The sequence below is a fragment of the Microtus pennsylvanicus genome, chromosome 1 (genome assembly GCF_037038515.1).
Source record: "Microtus pennsylvanicus isolate mMicPen1 chromosome 1, mMicPen1.hap1, whole genome shotgun sequence".
Lineage (NCBI taxonomy): Eukaryota > Metazoa > Chordata > Mammalia > Rodentia > Cricetidae > Microtus > Microtus pennsylvanicus.
The window spans coordinates 95,989,017-96,003,893 of NC_134579.1; the positions used below are offsets into that span (position 1 = coordinate 95,989,017).

The window sequence follows — 14,877 nt, forward strand, 5'->3', positions numbered from 1 at the left end:
AGGTAATTTCCTTTTCTTTCTTTCTTTCTTTCTTTCTTTCTTTCTTTCTTTTTTTTTTTGCTTTTTCAAGACAGGGTTTCTCTGTGGTTTTGGAGCCTGTCCTGTAACTACCTCTTGTAGTCCAGGCTGGCCTTGAACTCACAGAGATCCGTCTGCCTCTGCCTCCCAAGTGCTGGGATTAAAGGCGTGCGCCACCACTGCCCGGCTGGAGGTAATTTCTTAACTACAGTTCCTTCTTCTCAGGTGTGTCTAAATGTGTGTCCAGTGACAAAAATTATGTCAGACATATGCACACATGCTACACGCATGAGCGCGTGCACGCGCGCGCACACACATATACACAAATACACCTTCCTGGTGATTCCACAAACCTTCTTCTAGCTATCCATCTAAGGAAAGTCTGTAAATGAACATCTTCATGCTTTTCATCATGGTTTAACAAAGCCAGTTTCCATAGTTTAGTGATGATCATGCTTGCCTAACACACAGGAGACTCAAACTTGAGACAACCCAAATTTTCTGTTCCTTTTAAATCTGTTATTGCATTTCTGTCTGCGTGGATGTGTTTGCTGTGCATACTGAGGTCAGATGACAATTTGCTGCACTGGTTTCTCAACCATGTAGGTTCTGGCATTGATCTGAAGTTCCCAGGCTGCGCAGCAAGTGCTTTTAACCCTTATACTCTTTTCATTTCTCCTCTATTTGCAAACTCACTTCCTAGAGGACAACATGCAGAAACTTTCTGACTCTGAAATGGCTACATGATGTCCAAGCATTTACAGGTGAAGAGGTAGAAGTTCAAAGAACTGGACCAACCAGCTGAAGGCACACAGTCCTGTAAGTGACAGAATTGGACCCTAATCCTATTTTTAGACTCCAAAACTTGAGCTACACAACTATCCAATGGCTTCTGGGTAGGGAATGCATATATCAGTAGAGGTCAATTGGGGCTGGCTATGCCCTGGAGTTTCCACAATACAGATTCTTCTTTGTGTGTGTGTGTGGTTTTTTTGGGGGGGTGGGGTGGCAGATGGAGGTTGTTTTGTTTCAGTGCTGTAGATGAATGGGTTCTGGGCAAGGACATAGCTAGTAAGTGCCCTGCCACTGAGCCACACCCCAGCCCCTCACTAGGGGATTCTAGGCAGGTGCTCTACCACTGAGCCACACCCCAGCCCCTCACTAGGAGATTCTAGGCAGGTGCTCTACCACTGAGCCACACCCCAGCCCCTCACTGGGGGATTCTAGGCAGGTGCTCTACCACTGAGCCACACCCCAGCCCCTCACTGGGGGATTCTAGGCAGGGGCTCTACCACTGAGCCACACTCCAGCCCCTCACTGGGGGATTCTAGGCAGGTGCTCTACCACTGAGCCACACCCCAAACCCTCACTGGGGGATTCTAGGCAGATGCTCTACCACTGAGCCACACCCCAGCCCCTCACTGGGGGATTCTAGGCAGGTGCTCTACCACTGAGCCACACCCCAGCCCCTCACTGGGGGATTCTAGGCAGGGGCTCTACCACTGAGCCACACCCCAGCCCCTCACTGGGGGATTCTAGGCAGGTGCTCTACCACTGAGCCACACCCCAGCCCCTCACTGGGGGATTCTAGGCAGGTGCTCTACCACTGAGCCACACCCCGGCCCCTCACTGGGGGATTCTAGGCAGGGGCTCTACCACCAAGTCATGCCCCCAGTCTCATGTCATGCCATTTTCCTAAACTCCATGCTCCTTTATGTAACTGGGCCTCCCAGGCTATTCTTCCGCTCCATGGGGCCCCAAGTGTGTCTTATCTTAGACAGAGGCCATGTGCCCAACTGGTTTCATAACCAGAGTTGCAGCAGAGGAAAATACATAACTAACTGTGGATCTTGCAAGAATGATCCAGAAACTATCTCTTGGTACTGAAGAGGTCCTGACACACCCTGGGCTCTGGATTGCTATGAGGGTGCAGAGAGTAAGAAAAAGGAACAATCAACAGACGGGACCACATGAAATTAAGGTTTCTTCACAGTTAAACAGCAGGGCACATGGATACCCACAGAATGGGGGATCTGGAGCTACACCTCAGACAGGGTACTGATATCTAGAAGTTACAAAAAAACCTCACAGATTTAAATACTTAATAAAATACAACAAGTGCCTATTAAGAAATGGGTTAATGAGGCTGGGCAGTGGTGGTGCACGCCTTTAATTCTAGCACTTGGGAGTCAGAGGCAGGTGAATCTCTCTGTGAGTTCAAGACCAGCCTGGTCTACAAGAGCTAGTTCCAGGACAGCCAGAGCAACACAGCAAAACTCTGTCTCAAAAAAAAAAAAAAACCAGAACAGAACAAAAACAAAAAACAAACAAAAAGAGAGGCAGCATTCAAAAGAAAAATACGAATTTTTAGTAACTATTCCCAAAATCGGTCAGCATTAACATTACTCTGAGATACCACCTCACCCTTGCCAGAATGGCTCTCATTAAGAAATCTGAACTGAGGCCAGGCAGGTGACACACACCTTTAATCCTAGCATTCAGTAGGCAAAGGCAGGCAGATCTCTGTGAGTTCAAGGCTAGCCTTGTCTATTAGAGTGAGTTCCAGGACAGCCAGGGCTACACAGAGAAACCCTGTCTCAAAAAGAAGAAGAGGAGCCGGGTGGTGGTGGCACATGCCTTTAATCCCAGCACTCAGGAGGCAGAGGCAGGCGGATCTCTGTGAGTTCGAGGCCAGCCTGGTCTACAAGAGCTAGTTCCAGGACAGGAACCAAAAGCTACGGAGAAACCCTGTCTCAAAAATAAAAAATAAAAAAAAAGAAGAGGAAGAAGAAGAAGAAAAACCTGGTAACATAGATCTAGAAAGATGGCTCAGTGGTTAAGAGCACTGGCTGCTCTTACAGAAGACCCAGGCTTGCTTCCCAGAACCCACATTACAGCTTATCCTTTACTCCAAAGTTCCAGGGGATCTGAAATCTTCACCTAGCCTCTGTGGACACCAGACACTCACATGGTACACAGGCAAAACATACATGAATTATTTTGGGAACTTTTATTATATTTTTTAAATTGTTATGTGTGGGTGTTTTGCCTGCACATATGTCTGTGCACCATGTGCTTGCAGTGCCCTTGGAGGCCAGAAGAGGGCGCTGGATCGCCTAGGACTGGAGTTGTACAGATAGTTGTGAGCCACCATGTGGTTTCTGGGAGTTGAACTCAGGACCTTTGGAAAAGAAGGCAGTGCTCTTAACCACTGAGCCATCTCTCCAGTCCCTAAAAATTAAATCTTAAAAAAAAAAAAAAACTGACAGCAAATGCTGAAGAGGACGGGGAAAGAGGAATAATTCACTGCTTTGGGAGGTGATGAGACCATGAGGGTGGAGCCCTTGTGAATGGAGCATTTGTGCCCTCATAAACCAAACTCTCATTCCCTCCTCCCACCGCAAAAGATCCTCAAGAACCTGCAACCCAGACACAGGCCTCGCCAGACACCATCTGCACCTCGGCCCTCACCTATACTCTGCAGCCTCCAGAACTAAGAGAACTTGCAGTTGTCAAGTTTTGTTCTGGGAGCTGTGGACTCAGACACGCATCTGTGCAAGAGCCACAGAAGCACAGGCCAGTCAAGGGTGAGTCTTCAGCTTCCTGGTGTAGTGGCTTGTCCTTAGGAATATTCGAGCCAGAGAGGTCCTTAGCCGTCTGCCACCTAATGTTAAGGACACCAGTGTGCCTCTTAACCAATGGATTCATCTCCTTGCACACCCCCATATCAATAGCTCTCTCTTCAATGAACAGCCCATTGGCCAATCAGATGTCATGTTTCTCCTCCTATCCAGGGGGCTCTGCAGGCTGCTTCCTCCCTGCCTTCTGTCCTTCCTCCACTGGTCCTCTTTCTCCTCTGTTAACTACTGTTATTTCTCATTACCACTCTCATTATTTGGAGATGCTTGGGGACAGACCTAGAGCCTCAGGCAGGCACTCTGCCACTGAACCAACATCCCCACACCTTTCTTCTTTTATTATTTGTTTATTGACTTTTTGAGACAGGGCTTCTCCGTGTAGCCTGGCTGTCCTGGAACTCACTCTATAGACCAGGCTGGCCTCAAACTCACAGGGATCCGCCCGACTCTGCCTCTCAAGTTCTGGGATTAAAGGTGTGCGCCCCCACCGCCTGGCATCAGCATGGGGGGGGCGGTCAGAGGACACCCTCCAGTGTCAGTCCTCGCCTTCACTTTGTTCCCATCCTATGCCAGCCAACTGGCCCACACATGTCCAGAAATCCTGTCCCCATCTTTTAGTCCCCCGCTTGGAGCACTGAGATCACAGACATGCATTATCTCATGTTACCAGCCTTTACACACGCTCTGAGGGTCTGAACTCAGGTCCTCACAATTGCCCAGCAAGCGCTTTACCCACTGAGCCATCTTTCCACCTACCTTTCTTTTTGAGTTCAGCCATGACTGATGAGCTTCAGCCTCCAATGGGCTAGCGACGTATTTTATAATAAACATTATGAAAAATCTTCACAATCAAAAGTTTGCCTATGCAGGTGGATCTCAGGTTTGAGACTAGTCTGATCAACAGAGTGAGTTCCAGGACAGCTAGGGCTACACAGAAAACATTATCTTAAAAAAAAAACATACGTACACACACACACACACACACAAGAAAGAGTTTGCCTGTTACTGTAGTTTCACAAGCCACCTTATACTGCATCTAAAGGTTCTTAGTGTGGGACTTGGAACCCACAGACCTGAGCCTGAGGGGCTTGGGATCTCAGCTGGTACACCCCAGTTACCTCACCATAGTTGAGGTGGGATCAACAGGGTTCACAGAGGTCCCAGCAAAGCCCCCAAATACAGAATCTCCCCCCCCCCCCAGCAGTTTGGAAAGTCCTAATGGGCAATGGCTTTAAGGAAGCTCCAAGCCATCTTTCCTGGCATCAGGTGTCACAGTAGGGAGGGACAACCCCAGAATCCAGCCCTGGCATCTGTTCAATATTTCTGGGCCAGGTACATGCATGTCTAAAACCTGCTTCCTAGTCAGTGAAGCTGCCGCCCAACTCCACCTCCCAACACGAATGACGTAAAGTCACAGCCCACCTAGCCCTTGTCCCCTCTGTCTTGGTCCTGAAAGTTCCCAGCACAGGACAGAAAGCACAGTCTCCTCGTCTGCTGTCTGTGGCTGTCATACACACCTTGCCAAAAGCAGCTTGGGGAGGAGAGGGTTCATTTCAGCTTACAGCTGCCAGTCCATCATTGAGGGAAGCCGGGGCAGGAACTCAAGCAGAAGCAGAGGCAGAGGCAGGAACCACAGAGGAAAGCTACTTACTGCTTTGCTCTCCTGGCCTGTCAGCTTGATCACCCCAATCCTGCCACTCCCTAGCCCTCTACCATTCCCCCTCATATCCACATCTCAAAAATCAAACACAAAAACCAGACAAGGCAATGAAAATGTCTTGTCAAACATGGAACTAAATTTTGTTTCTTCTCCCCCCCCCCCAGTTTTTTGTTTTGCTTTGTTTTTGTTTTTTTAAGACAGAAGGCCTTGGGAATGTGGCAATTGGTAGAGCACTTGCCTAGCACACACAGGGTCCTGGCTTCATCTCCAGCACTACATAAACCGGGGGTAGTGGCCCATGGCTACAGTCTCAAAAGTTGAGAGGAAGGCAGGAGAATCAAGATTCAGGGTCATCCTCAGCTACTTTGCAAGTTCAAGGCCAGCCTGAGCTACGTAAGACCCTGTCTCAAATAATTACATAATTTATCAACAGACCAAACTCCTTAGGTCTTCCCCATGCAGGCCCCCAAGCACAGTGCACATATCTCACTAGCCCTGGCTGTTTCCTCTTGCCTCCCTCCCATCATCTCCCTTGTCAGCATGACTGAATCGTGGGGAGCTTGTACGAGCTTGAGGGTAGAACCCGATAGTAGGAGAAAAGCCATCCTGTCTTCCCTGGTACTGGCACCACCAGAACCACCTGCACACTGCTCAGAGGCCAGTGGTGATGGGGACACATTCTCCCATCCCACAGCGACCTCTACAGCCTGAGTGTGAGCCATGGACTGTCAGTCCAGGGATATGGAGCAGTCCCAGGGGCATCCTCAGCGGTCAGAATGACTCAAGAAAGGCCCAAAGTCAGCATGGGGTCTTGGACAGGTCCTTTGCCATGGGAGGTGGTCTCCATCTCTGGTCCAGCGTTGGGGTCCCCTGGATGTCTGCTGCCATCTACTTGGGACGCCGTGGCCTCTTGGCGCTGCCACCCTGGGGCTTGGGGGGATTGTTGGGGGTCAGTGGGCTGTGACGCCGGCCTCTGCTGTCTGTAGACCCTGCAATGGATGGGAGACTAGTTTGTAGCCAGACCAATGAAAGAGAATCTAACACTCGCCAGACACTGTGTCTTTAGCCCCATTATGACCACATGCAGCTCACAGGCCTGGACTCCCCTATACACACACACACAGACCCCAACACACACACACACACCACACACATATATACATACACACACACACACACCACACACACACAGACCCCAACACACACACATATATACATACATACACACACACCACACACACACACATATATACATACACACACCACACACACATATATACATACATACACACACACAGACCCCGACACACACACACCACACACACACACATATACATACATACACACACACACCACACACACATATATACATACACACACACAGACCCCGACACACACATACACCACACACACACACACACACACACACACACATATATATATGTGTATATATATATATATATATATATATATATATATATATACACATACACACACACACACATCTGGGACAGGCAGCTGACTTCATCAATACCAGAGTCCATTTTCAGCTATCACGTGCGACCTCCAAGGCTTTTCCTTCTCACCCTTCAGGCTGAAGTAGCCCCCCTGCTCCCTGGTCACTCTGGACTCTGTTTGAGAACATACCCAGCAGCTCTGGCCAAATGCAACAAGGTTGGGGGCCCATGTGGACCTTTCCCGGCCCTCACACTCAGGGATACAGTATTAGGCAGGCTGTCATTCAGCACCTGGGAGAGCCCTTCTTCCAGAGCCCTTTACTCTTTAGTGCAAACAGCAGCGTGAGGGAGGGTTAGATTCAGCAGCAGAAAGTGAGGTCAGACAGCAGGAAGGACCTCCCACTTGGCCCCCACCCCTAAAATCCTGGTAGTCCAACAGCCCAAGGACGTTTGACTTCATTCAATGGCTTGGTTATCAGGTGGTTCAAGTGTTGACAAGATGGTACGAAGGGTACCAGAGGATGCTCGCCACCCCAGGAGGGGATTGGGGTAGCTCGGGCTTCTCCATCTGAGATGAAGATGATGTGAACATGAACCTGATGTGGCCATCCTCGCAGCTGGGGTTCAGCAATGCACAGGACGAGTTCGAGTCATAGGGACGAGGCTGTGACCATCAGGACTGATGTCTAGACTAGCCACTGTCCTGCAGAGTGGATGGGATCTTAGTCAAGCAATCCACACTAGCCTCGGCTTTAGAGGAAGAAGCCAGAGTGAGCAGTGGTGCAGGGGCTTCACCCTAGGATTTTCACCCTACCATTCATGAGGGAGGAGGATTGTGACTTCCAGGCAGCCTGGACTACATTGTGACTATATATATGGCTGGGGAAGCTGCTATCCTAGATCATAAATTGAGACTGAAGTTATAGAGTGAAATAATAATACACGTGTGTGTGTGAGTGTGTGTGTGTGTGTGTGTGTGTGTGTGATGTGTATGCAGGTGTGTCTACATGACAATAAACATCTTCGTTGAGACAAGAGTGTGCTCCCAGATGCTGTTCCTTGGGCCCATGCAGGCTACTGACCCTCAGGAATCTCCTCATCTCTGTCTCCTCAGATCGAGGATTACAAACACACCACCTCAAGGGCTTTTGTTGTATGGATTTCAGTGATCAATCTCTGGTCCTCACACTTGCACAGCAAGCATGCACAGAGTTAACCATGCCCTCAGCCCCAGTGAGAATCCTTTAAAAAAAAAACCCTGGAGGATCCATATGCAGTGGGTAGGGAATGGACTCACCTGGATGCCCAGACACTTAATCCTTGGCTCCAGTCCCCTGGTGCCACCTCCCCAGGACAGAGCCCTGAGACACTCACCCCCCCAATTCTCCTCATCCTGACCCTTGCCCCGCTCATTTCCACCATTGACTGAGCAGGGTGCCTGTTCTATAAGTATCCCATTCCCAACTAGGTCGTCGCCTGCAACACTGAAGGCCGCCACCCTCCTCCTCCCAGCTGCATCCGGCCCTCTCCTGCCCACCTCGACCCTTGACCCTCAGCTTCCAGCCATTCACTCTGGACTAGACATCTCATTCAAAGCTAAGGGAAATGCTTGAGAGGGGAGTGAAGGGCTCCATCAGGGATGCCGGGAAACTTTGGCTGGAATGAGGTCGGCTTGGAAAGCCACCTGGTCCCCACTCTTTCCTCCCAGTCAGCAGAAAGGGCTGGGCCAGGGAGACAGAGGGCTCAACTTCCAGCCCAGGCTGTCCACTCACTGCCCAGGTCACCCCCAACCCTCCGTCTTCTGAGAGCATTGCTGTCCTCCAAACAGTTCACAAGCAGCAGAGGCGCGGAGCACGGAGGGCTATATAGCATCACGGCTGCTGCTCTATCCGTTCTCCCACAGATGGGACACGAATATCCAAGATGCCAGAGGGGTAGAGATGGGGGCACAGTCACTGACCTCGGATGTCACGCGGCAGGAGGGGAGGCCGGCTTGGGGCTGCGTTGTTCTGCCACACGGCGCTGGGGAAGGTGAAGCTGACCTCCGGCACATGAAGCGTGTTTTCATCTGAAGGAGACAGCAGCAATGGGAAATGTTATCTGGAGGGACGCCCTACCAAGACTAGAGGCCAGACTAAGGAGTGGGAAAGAGGTGAATCTCTTCCTCAGGACCTCAGCTCCACGGGGGGTGGGGTGGGGGCTAAGAGAGAATGAAAGATGGGGAGAAAAAGAAAGAAAAAAAAGTTTCTTTGTCTTATTTGACACATAGCCCAGGCTAGCCTAAAATTCACTGCGCAGCCAAGGATGACCTTGAGTTTCCAAATCTCCTGCCTCCACTTCCGAAGTGCTGGGACACAGCCGTGCACTATCACACCCGTCCATGGTCATGGGAATGAGGCTCCATGCTTGCTAGGCAAATACTCAACCAGTTCAAATCCATCCCAACTGCTTATATCTACACAGAAGTAAACTCTGCATCCAGACCTGAACAGATGGACCTAACTTTCCAGGTCACTGGCACATGCACCCAACAGTCAATTTCATCAAACTGAGAAAAACAAAAGCCAAAACTCACACCAAAAAGCACGGCCGGCAGGGGACAGATAGCCCACACTGCTCCCTGTCTTTGTCTGGTATGACTTGAGAAACAGAGAACCTTATTTTTCTTCCTTTGACTTCCATATGTTGTGGAATATTAGTTTAATGATGCAAAGATGTGTTGCATTTTTTTTTTGCATTTATTTAACTCTGTAAAGCTGTGTTACTTTGGGGGCTGGAGAGATGGCTCAGAGGTTAAGAGCATTGTCTGCTCTTCCAAAGGTCCTGAGTTCAATTCCCGGCAACCACATGGTGGCTCACAACCATCTGTAATGGGGTCTGGTGCCCTCTTCTGGCCTGCAGGCATACACACAGACAGAATATTGTACATAATAAATAAATAAGTATTTAAAAAAAAGCTGTGTTACTTTGTCTAAAACACCTGATTGTACTCCTGAAGAGCCCAATGACCAACAGCTAGGCAGAAGAAAGAAATAGGCGGGGCTGTGGGAATAAAAATGAGGAGAAACCTGGGCTGGGGGTGAGGGGAGAAGAGCAAGGAATGAGAAAAGGAGGACGCCAGGGGCCAGCACCCAGCCACACAGCCAGCTACGGAATAAGAAAAGAAAGAAAGAAAGAAAGAAAGAAAGAAAGAAAGAAAGAAAGAAAGGAAGGAAGGAAGGAAGGAAGGAAGGAAGGAAGGAAGGAAGGAAGGAAGGAAGGAAGAATAAAGGAAAGTAAAAAGCCTAGAGGCAAAATGTAGTTAAAAAGAAACAGGATAATTTAAGTTTTTTTTTTTTTAAAACTGGCTAGAAACAAGCTAAGTTAACGCTGGGCATTCATAAGTAAGAATAAATCTCTGTATTTATTTAGGAGCTGGTTGGTGGGCCCCCAAAGAGTAAAAACAAAATAAAACTAAGCAAACAAACAAACAAACAAAACCCAACTACACTCATACCTGCGTGAAAACTGAGACTGGGTTTCATCTTGGAGGCCACAGGGACAGCAGGAAAGAAGCTCTTCCCTGGCGGCTTTGGTGGCTGGAGGTGTGCTGGGGACAGCTGGCTCTCAGATGGATGTTCTGTCGAGGGCTGATGTTTCTCTGTCGTCTGCAGTTTGGTAAAGGTACATACATGGAAGGAAGGTACAAGGAAGCGCAGAGGATGATGAGGTCATTTTCAGTAAACACCTACTGTGTGCCAGAGTAGCAGAACCAGCCCCAAGCAAATGAGCAAAGGATGGATGAGTCTGACTCCTCCCCTCTCCTTACGGGGTGAGTGACACATGCATGAGTCCTAACACGTTGCCCAGGCTGGCCTCAAGCTCCCAATTCTCTAGCCACAGTCTCCTAAATGCTGGTATTAAAAGCCTGCATCACAATGCCCAGTCTTCATATCACTCTCTGGTCAGGGAATACCCTGCCTGTATGTAGGATGTAGGTTGGTCAGACCCTCTGTCACTAGTCAATACCAAACACCGGGAGCACAGAATCGGATAGTGGTGGACCCGAGGAATTGATTCTCACATGCCACTCAGCAGACTTGTTCTGAAGCCAACCAATGACCCTTTCCTTAAATTAAACTACAAGTACTGACTGATGCCATAGGTCCGTGGTCAGCACATGCCTAGAATCCCCCAGTGAGGGGCTGAGTGTGGTTCAGAAGTAAAGTTCTTGCTTAATGTGTGCAAGGTCCTGGGTTCTATCCCTAGTACCATGAAAGAAAGGAAGGAAGAGAGGGAGGAAGGGAGGGAGGGAGGGAGGGAGGGAGGGAGGGAGAGAGATTAATTAATTAATTAATTGATTGATTGATTAATTAATTTAATCCTGGGATTGCCACATGAAAGCTCTCAGGTCACGGAGCTGCATTTCTCCGGGTTTAACCGCACAAAACGTTAAGTGGACACCATCGGTTTGGGTCATGCCATGGGCTCAGGCCCTGTGAACAGCTGGTGTCAGGCGGCATACTTTTCTGCTACCTCAAGTGCAGGGATCCCATACATGTGTGACATGTGTCCGTCTGCTCTCTCTGCCCTCTTCTTCTGCCTCAGTTTTACCCCAGCAACCAGACAGACATCTACATACTTGTTGCAGGCTCCAGGTGAATGAGGGTGACCTTTTCCTCCCTGCCTTCCTCTCCAAAGAGCGGTCCCTACTGGGGCTGGCATGGGGCCACCTCCAGTCTGCAGGGCTGGGGTCCCTGGAGTCTAAGCAGCTGCCCTCTTTGTCATACACTTTGCAGCGACGGCTGGCTGCTATGAGGGCGATGCTCTTGGTGCCCAGGGCCATCTCCTTGAGGGCCTGGACACTCAGAGGGGGGCTGTTCATCTCTCCTGCTGGCTGTGGCAGTCTCAGCTCCAAACCAGCTGCAGGCGGCAGTCTAGACACCAGGCTCTTTACACCGAGAGTATTCGGCTTCTGAGGAAGAAAAGCACAGGTCACCTACAGTCACTATAGTAACAGCATGGGACCCCAGAAGCAGTCCCTCCCCATGCAGTCTAGCTGGGAAGGGGCCTCCCTCTAGCTAGCGCCCTGCATACCCACCTCAAGCATGGGAGGTGTCAGCAGGATGCGGAGGGCTGGTGGAGGGAGAAGAGAGTCTTGCTTCCCAAGCCTCCACAGTGGAGTGCTTTTTGAGGACCTGTTCCCATCACTGTGGATGAAACAGGAGACACTCTGGAGGCCCTGGGTCCTTTGCCACAGCCTGGGCAGCTGGGATCCAGCCTCAGCTGCTGTTCCAGCCCAGATCACTACAGTCCATGCACTGGGCGAGATGCTGGCCTCAGCTGTGTTGCTGTGGCTGGGACCAGGCTGGCTCATCCATGCTGGTCACCTACTGTGGGTAGCCAGGAGGCAGTACAGTTTTGCAATGGATCATGCACTGCCCTCTATACAAGGTGGAAATACAAAACCATGATGTTCGGTCTGGGCTTGTCAAGTTAATCCTGATAGAGACTTATCATGTAAATGAATCCCTAGGCGTGTCTGTGAAGGGTTATATAGATCCAGTTAACCAAGGTAGGAAGTCCCACCCTAAATCTTGTGGCTCCATCCCACAGGCTGTGGTCCTGGACTAGATAAGAAGGACAAAGTGAGCTGAGCACCAGCATCCTCTCTCTGCTTCTTAACTGCAGAAGTCATGTCTTCTCCACCATAATGACGTGTACCCTCGGACAGGCTCGGTAAGAACCCCTGCCTAGAATCCCCCAGTGAGGGACTAGGATCATGGACCAGTGGTAGAGCCCCTGCCTGAAGCCCTCCAGGCAAACACGAGGGCCTGGCTAGATTCAGTCCCTAGTTCCTGCACAGGGGCGGGGGGTGCTGTCTCACATAGTACAGCGCTTGCCTTGCATGCACAAAGCCCTGGGCTCCATCTGCACAAATTGGATACGCCTATAATCCTAGCACTGGGGAGGCAGAGGCAAGAGGACTATAAATTTATAAATTCAAGATCATCCTTGGCCACATAGTGAGCTTAAGGCCTGCCTAGGCTATATGAGATCCTATCTCGAAAAAAAAAAGGTAAACAAAAAGATATTGAAGTCACTTTTGTGTTCTGTCTCCCTCCCTCTCTGTCCTTCCTTAGTATGTAAGGACACAGCAAGAAGTCGGCCATCTTCCAGCCAGGAAGAGGCCCTTACCAGGTTCTGTGACACCTCTGGGAGGCTAAGCTGGCCGGCTTCCATAACTGTGAGACAATTCATGTCTCACTTAAGGCAGCTGCAGTGACAAGATAATCTTGTCAATTGGTCAGACGTGAACTCTTTTTTTTTCCTCCCCGAGATAGAGTTTCTCTGCCTAACAGTCCTAGCTGTCCTGGAACTCACTTTGTAGACCAGGCTGGCCTTGAACTCTCAGAGATCCACCTGCCTCTGCCTCCCACATGCTGGGGTTAAAGGCGTGCACCACCACTGCCCAGCCCAGATGTGAACTCTTAAACTTCCAGACAGAGCCCATGGGTGTTGAACTTACTGGTGTGAGTTTTCATCTTGGAAATTGCCACAGAAAAAGAGGATAGAGGAGGAAAGTGAGGAAGGCTTTGAGGGTAGGGCTAAGTGGCACTGAACACACTCGGGACAGAAACACCCAGGAACCAGAAAGGCCACTTCCAGCCTCAGACTTGTCAAATGCCTCAACTCACCGCTGTCCCATGCAGCCGGTACCTCTTGGAATGAGTCTACTATTCTTTAAGTGTGTGTATATGTATGCATGGGTGCGCACGTCTGTGCAGATGCATGAGGAGGAAGTATATGTGCATGTATGTTCATATGAAGGGCAGAGGACATATCAACTGTCATTCTCCAGACTGTTCACCTTTCTGTTGTGAAAATGGAGCCTGGAATCTCCAAGCAGGTGCTGCTGGCTGGGCTAGTGAACGCCAAGGCCTGTCTCCACCTCCTCAATACAGAGACGGCAATTTACATGTGCCATCCTGCCCAGTCACTTTATGTAGGTTCTGGGGATTGAACTCAGTTCCCTGTGCTTGCGAAGCAAACCCTTTCCCCTCTAAGTTATCTCTTCAGCACCTCCTTTGTTTAAGACAGGCTCAGGAAGAGGATAGGAGACAGGTGGCTGGAGGAGAGAACGTGGGCTTTGAGGTGAGCCCCCAAGAACCACGGCCTCAGCCCCACCCAGGACCTGTTGTTAGCTTCACTCTTGCCCAGGCTCCGTGCCTACCTGTCTCTATCTAGGAGCATCTGAGGCAGCTCAAATGTGGCACCCCATGGGAGGTCCCGCCTGTCACCTGGAGGCTCTCCACTGGTCTCCTCAGGCGGTGGGGGTGATACGTTCATAATGGAGCCATCCTGGAAGCAGAGAAGAGGACAGAGGAGACAGTGTCACCACGCCGAAGGTCTCTGACGGGCCATGGGAAAGCTGGTGTACTTCCTCCACCAGGGCTCGAAGGAAGTCATGAGCCAGGGGCTACCAGCCAGGGCTCCTTAACCTGTATCTATCATGGGACAACGGAAGCTCCATCTTCATTCTCAGCAGCTTCCTAGGACAGTCACTCTGCAGACCACAGTACGACAGGGTCCCAGGGACTGGGAGGGGGAAGAATTACTATTCAATAAGTGGAGAATTTTGATTTGGGAAGAAGAGAAGATTCTAGAAGATGGAAATGGCTTCACAGTGGTGTGGATTTGTTTAGTACCATGGAAGTTATGGTGGCATGCACCTTTAATTCCTGCACTCAGAAGGCAGAGCCAGGCAGATCTCTGTGAATTCAAGGCAATTCTGGTCTACAAAGTGAGTCCTAGGACAGCCAGGGCTACATAGTGAGACCTTGTCTCAAATAGACCAAAATAAATAAAATAGTGTAGTATGAATAAATAGTAGAAATGCTTGCCTAGAATATGCAAGGTCCTGAGTTCACCCCTCAGTATTTCTCCTGTCTTAGTTAGCATTTCTATTCCTGCAATGAAACACCATGACCAAAAAGCAAGTTGGGGAGGAAAGGGTTTACTTGGCTCACACTTCAGCATTGCTGTTCATCACTGAAGGAAGTCAGGACAGGAACTCAAACCGGGCAGGATCCTGGAGGCAGGAGCTGATGCAGAGGCATGGAGG

At 49.9% G+C, this 14,877-nt stretch overlaps 1 protein-coding gene across 1 annotated transcript in view; it reads right to left on the reverse strand.

The window, feature by feature from the left end:
* Nucleotides 1-5,529: 5,529 nt before the first annotated feature.
* Nucleotides 5,530-14,877, reverse strand: part of LOC142840337 (kinesin-like protein KIF19) — a 51,953-nt gene continuing 42,605 nt past the window's right edge. The window contains exons 15-20 of the mRNA XM_075956903.1: nucleotides 13,987-14,114; nucleotides 11,854-11,962; nucleotides 11,395-11,727; nucleotides 10,270-10,420; nucleotides 8,734-8,841; nucleotides 5,530-6,305 (exon numbers count right to left, since the gene is read on the reverse strand). Coding sequence (XP_075813018.1) covers nucleotides 6,205-6,305; nucleotides 8,734-8,841; nucleotides 10,270-10,420; nucleotides 11,395-11,727; nucleotides 11,854-11,962; nucleotides 13,987-14,114 — 930 coding nt within the window. The 3' untranslated portion in view covers nucleotides 5,530-6,204. The remainder of the gene's footprint in view (nucleotides 6,306-8,733; nucleotides 8,842-10,269; nucleotides 10,421-11,394; nucleotides 11,728-11,853; nucleotides 11,963-13,986; nucleotides 14,115-14,877) is intronic.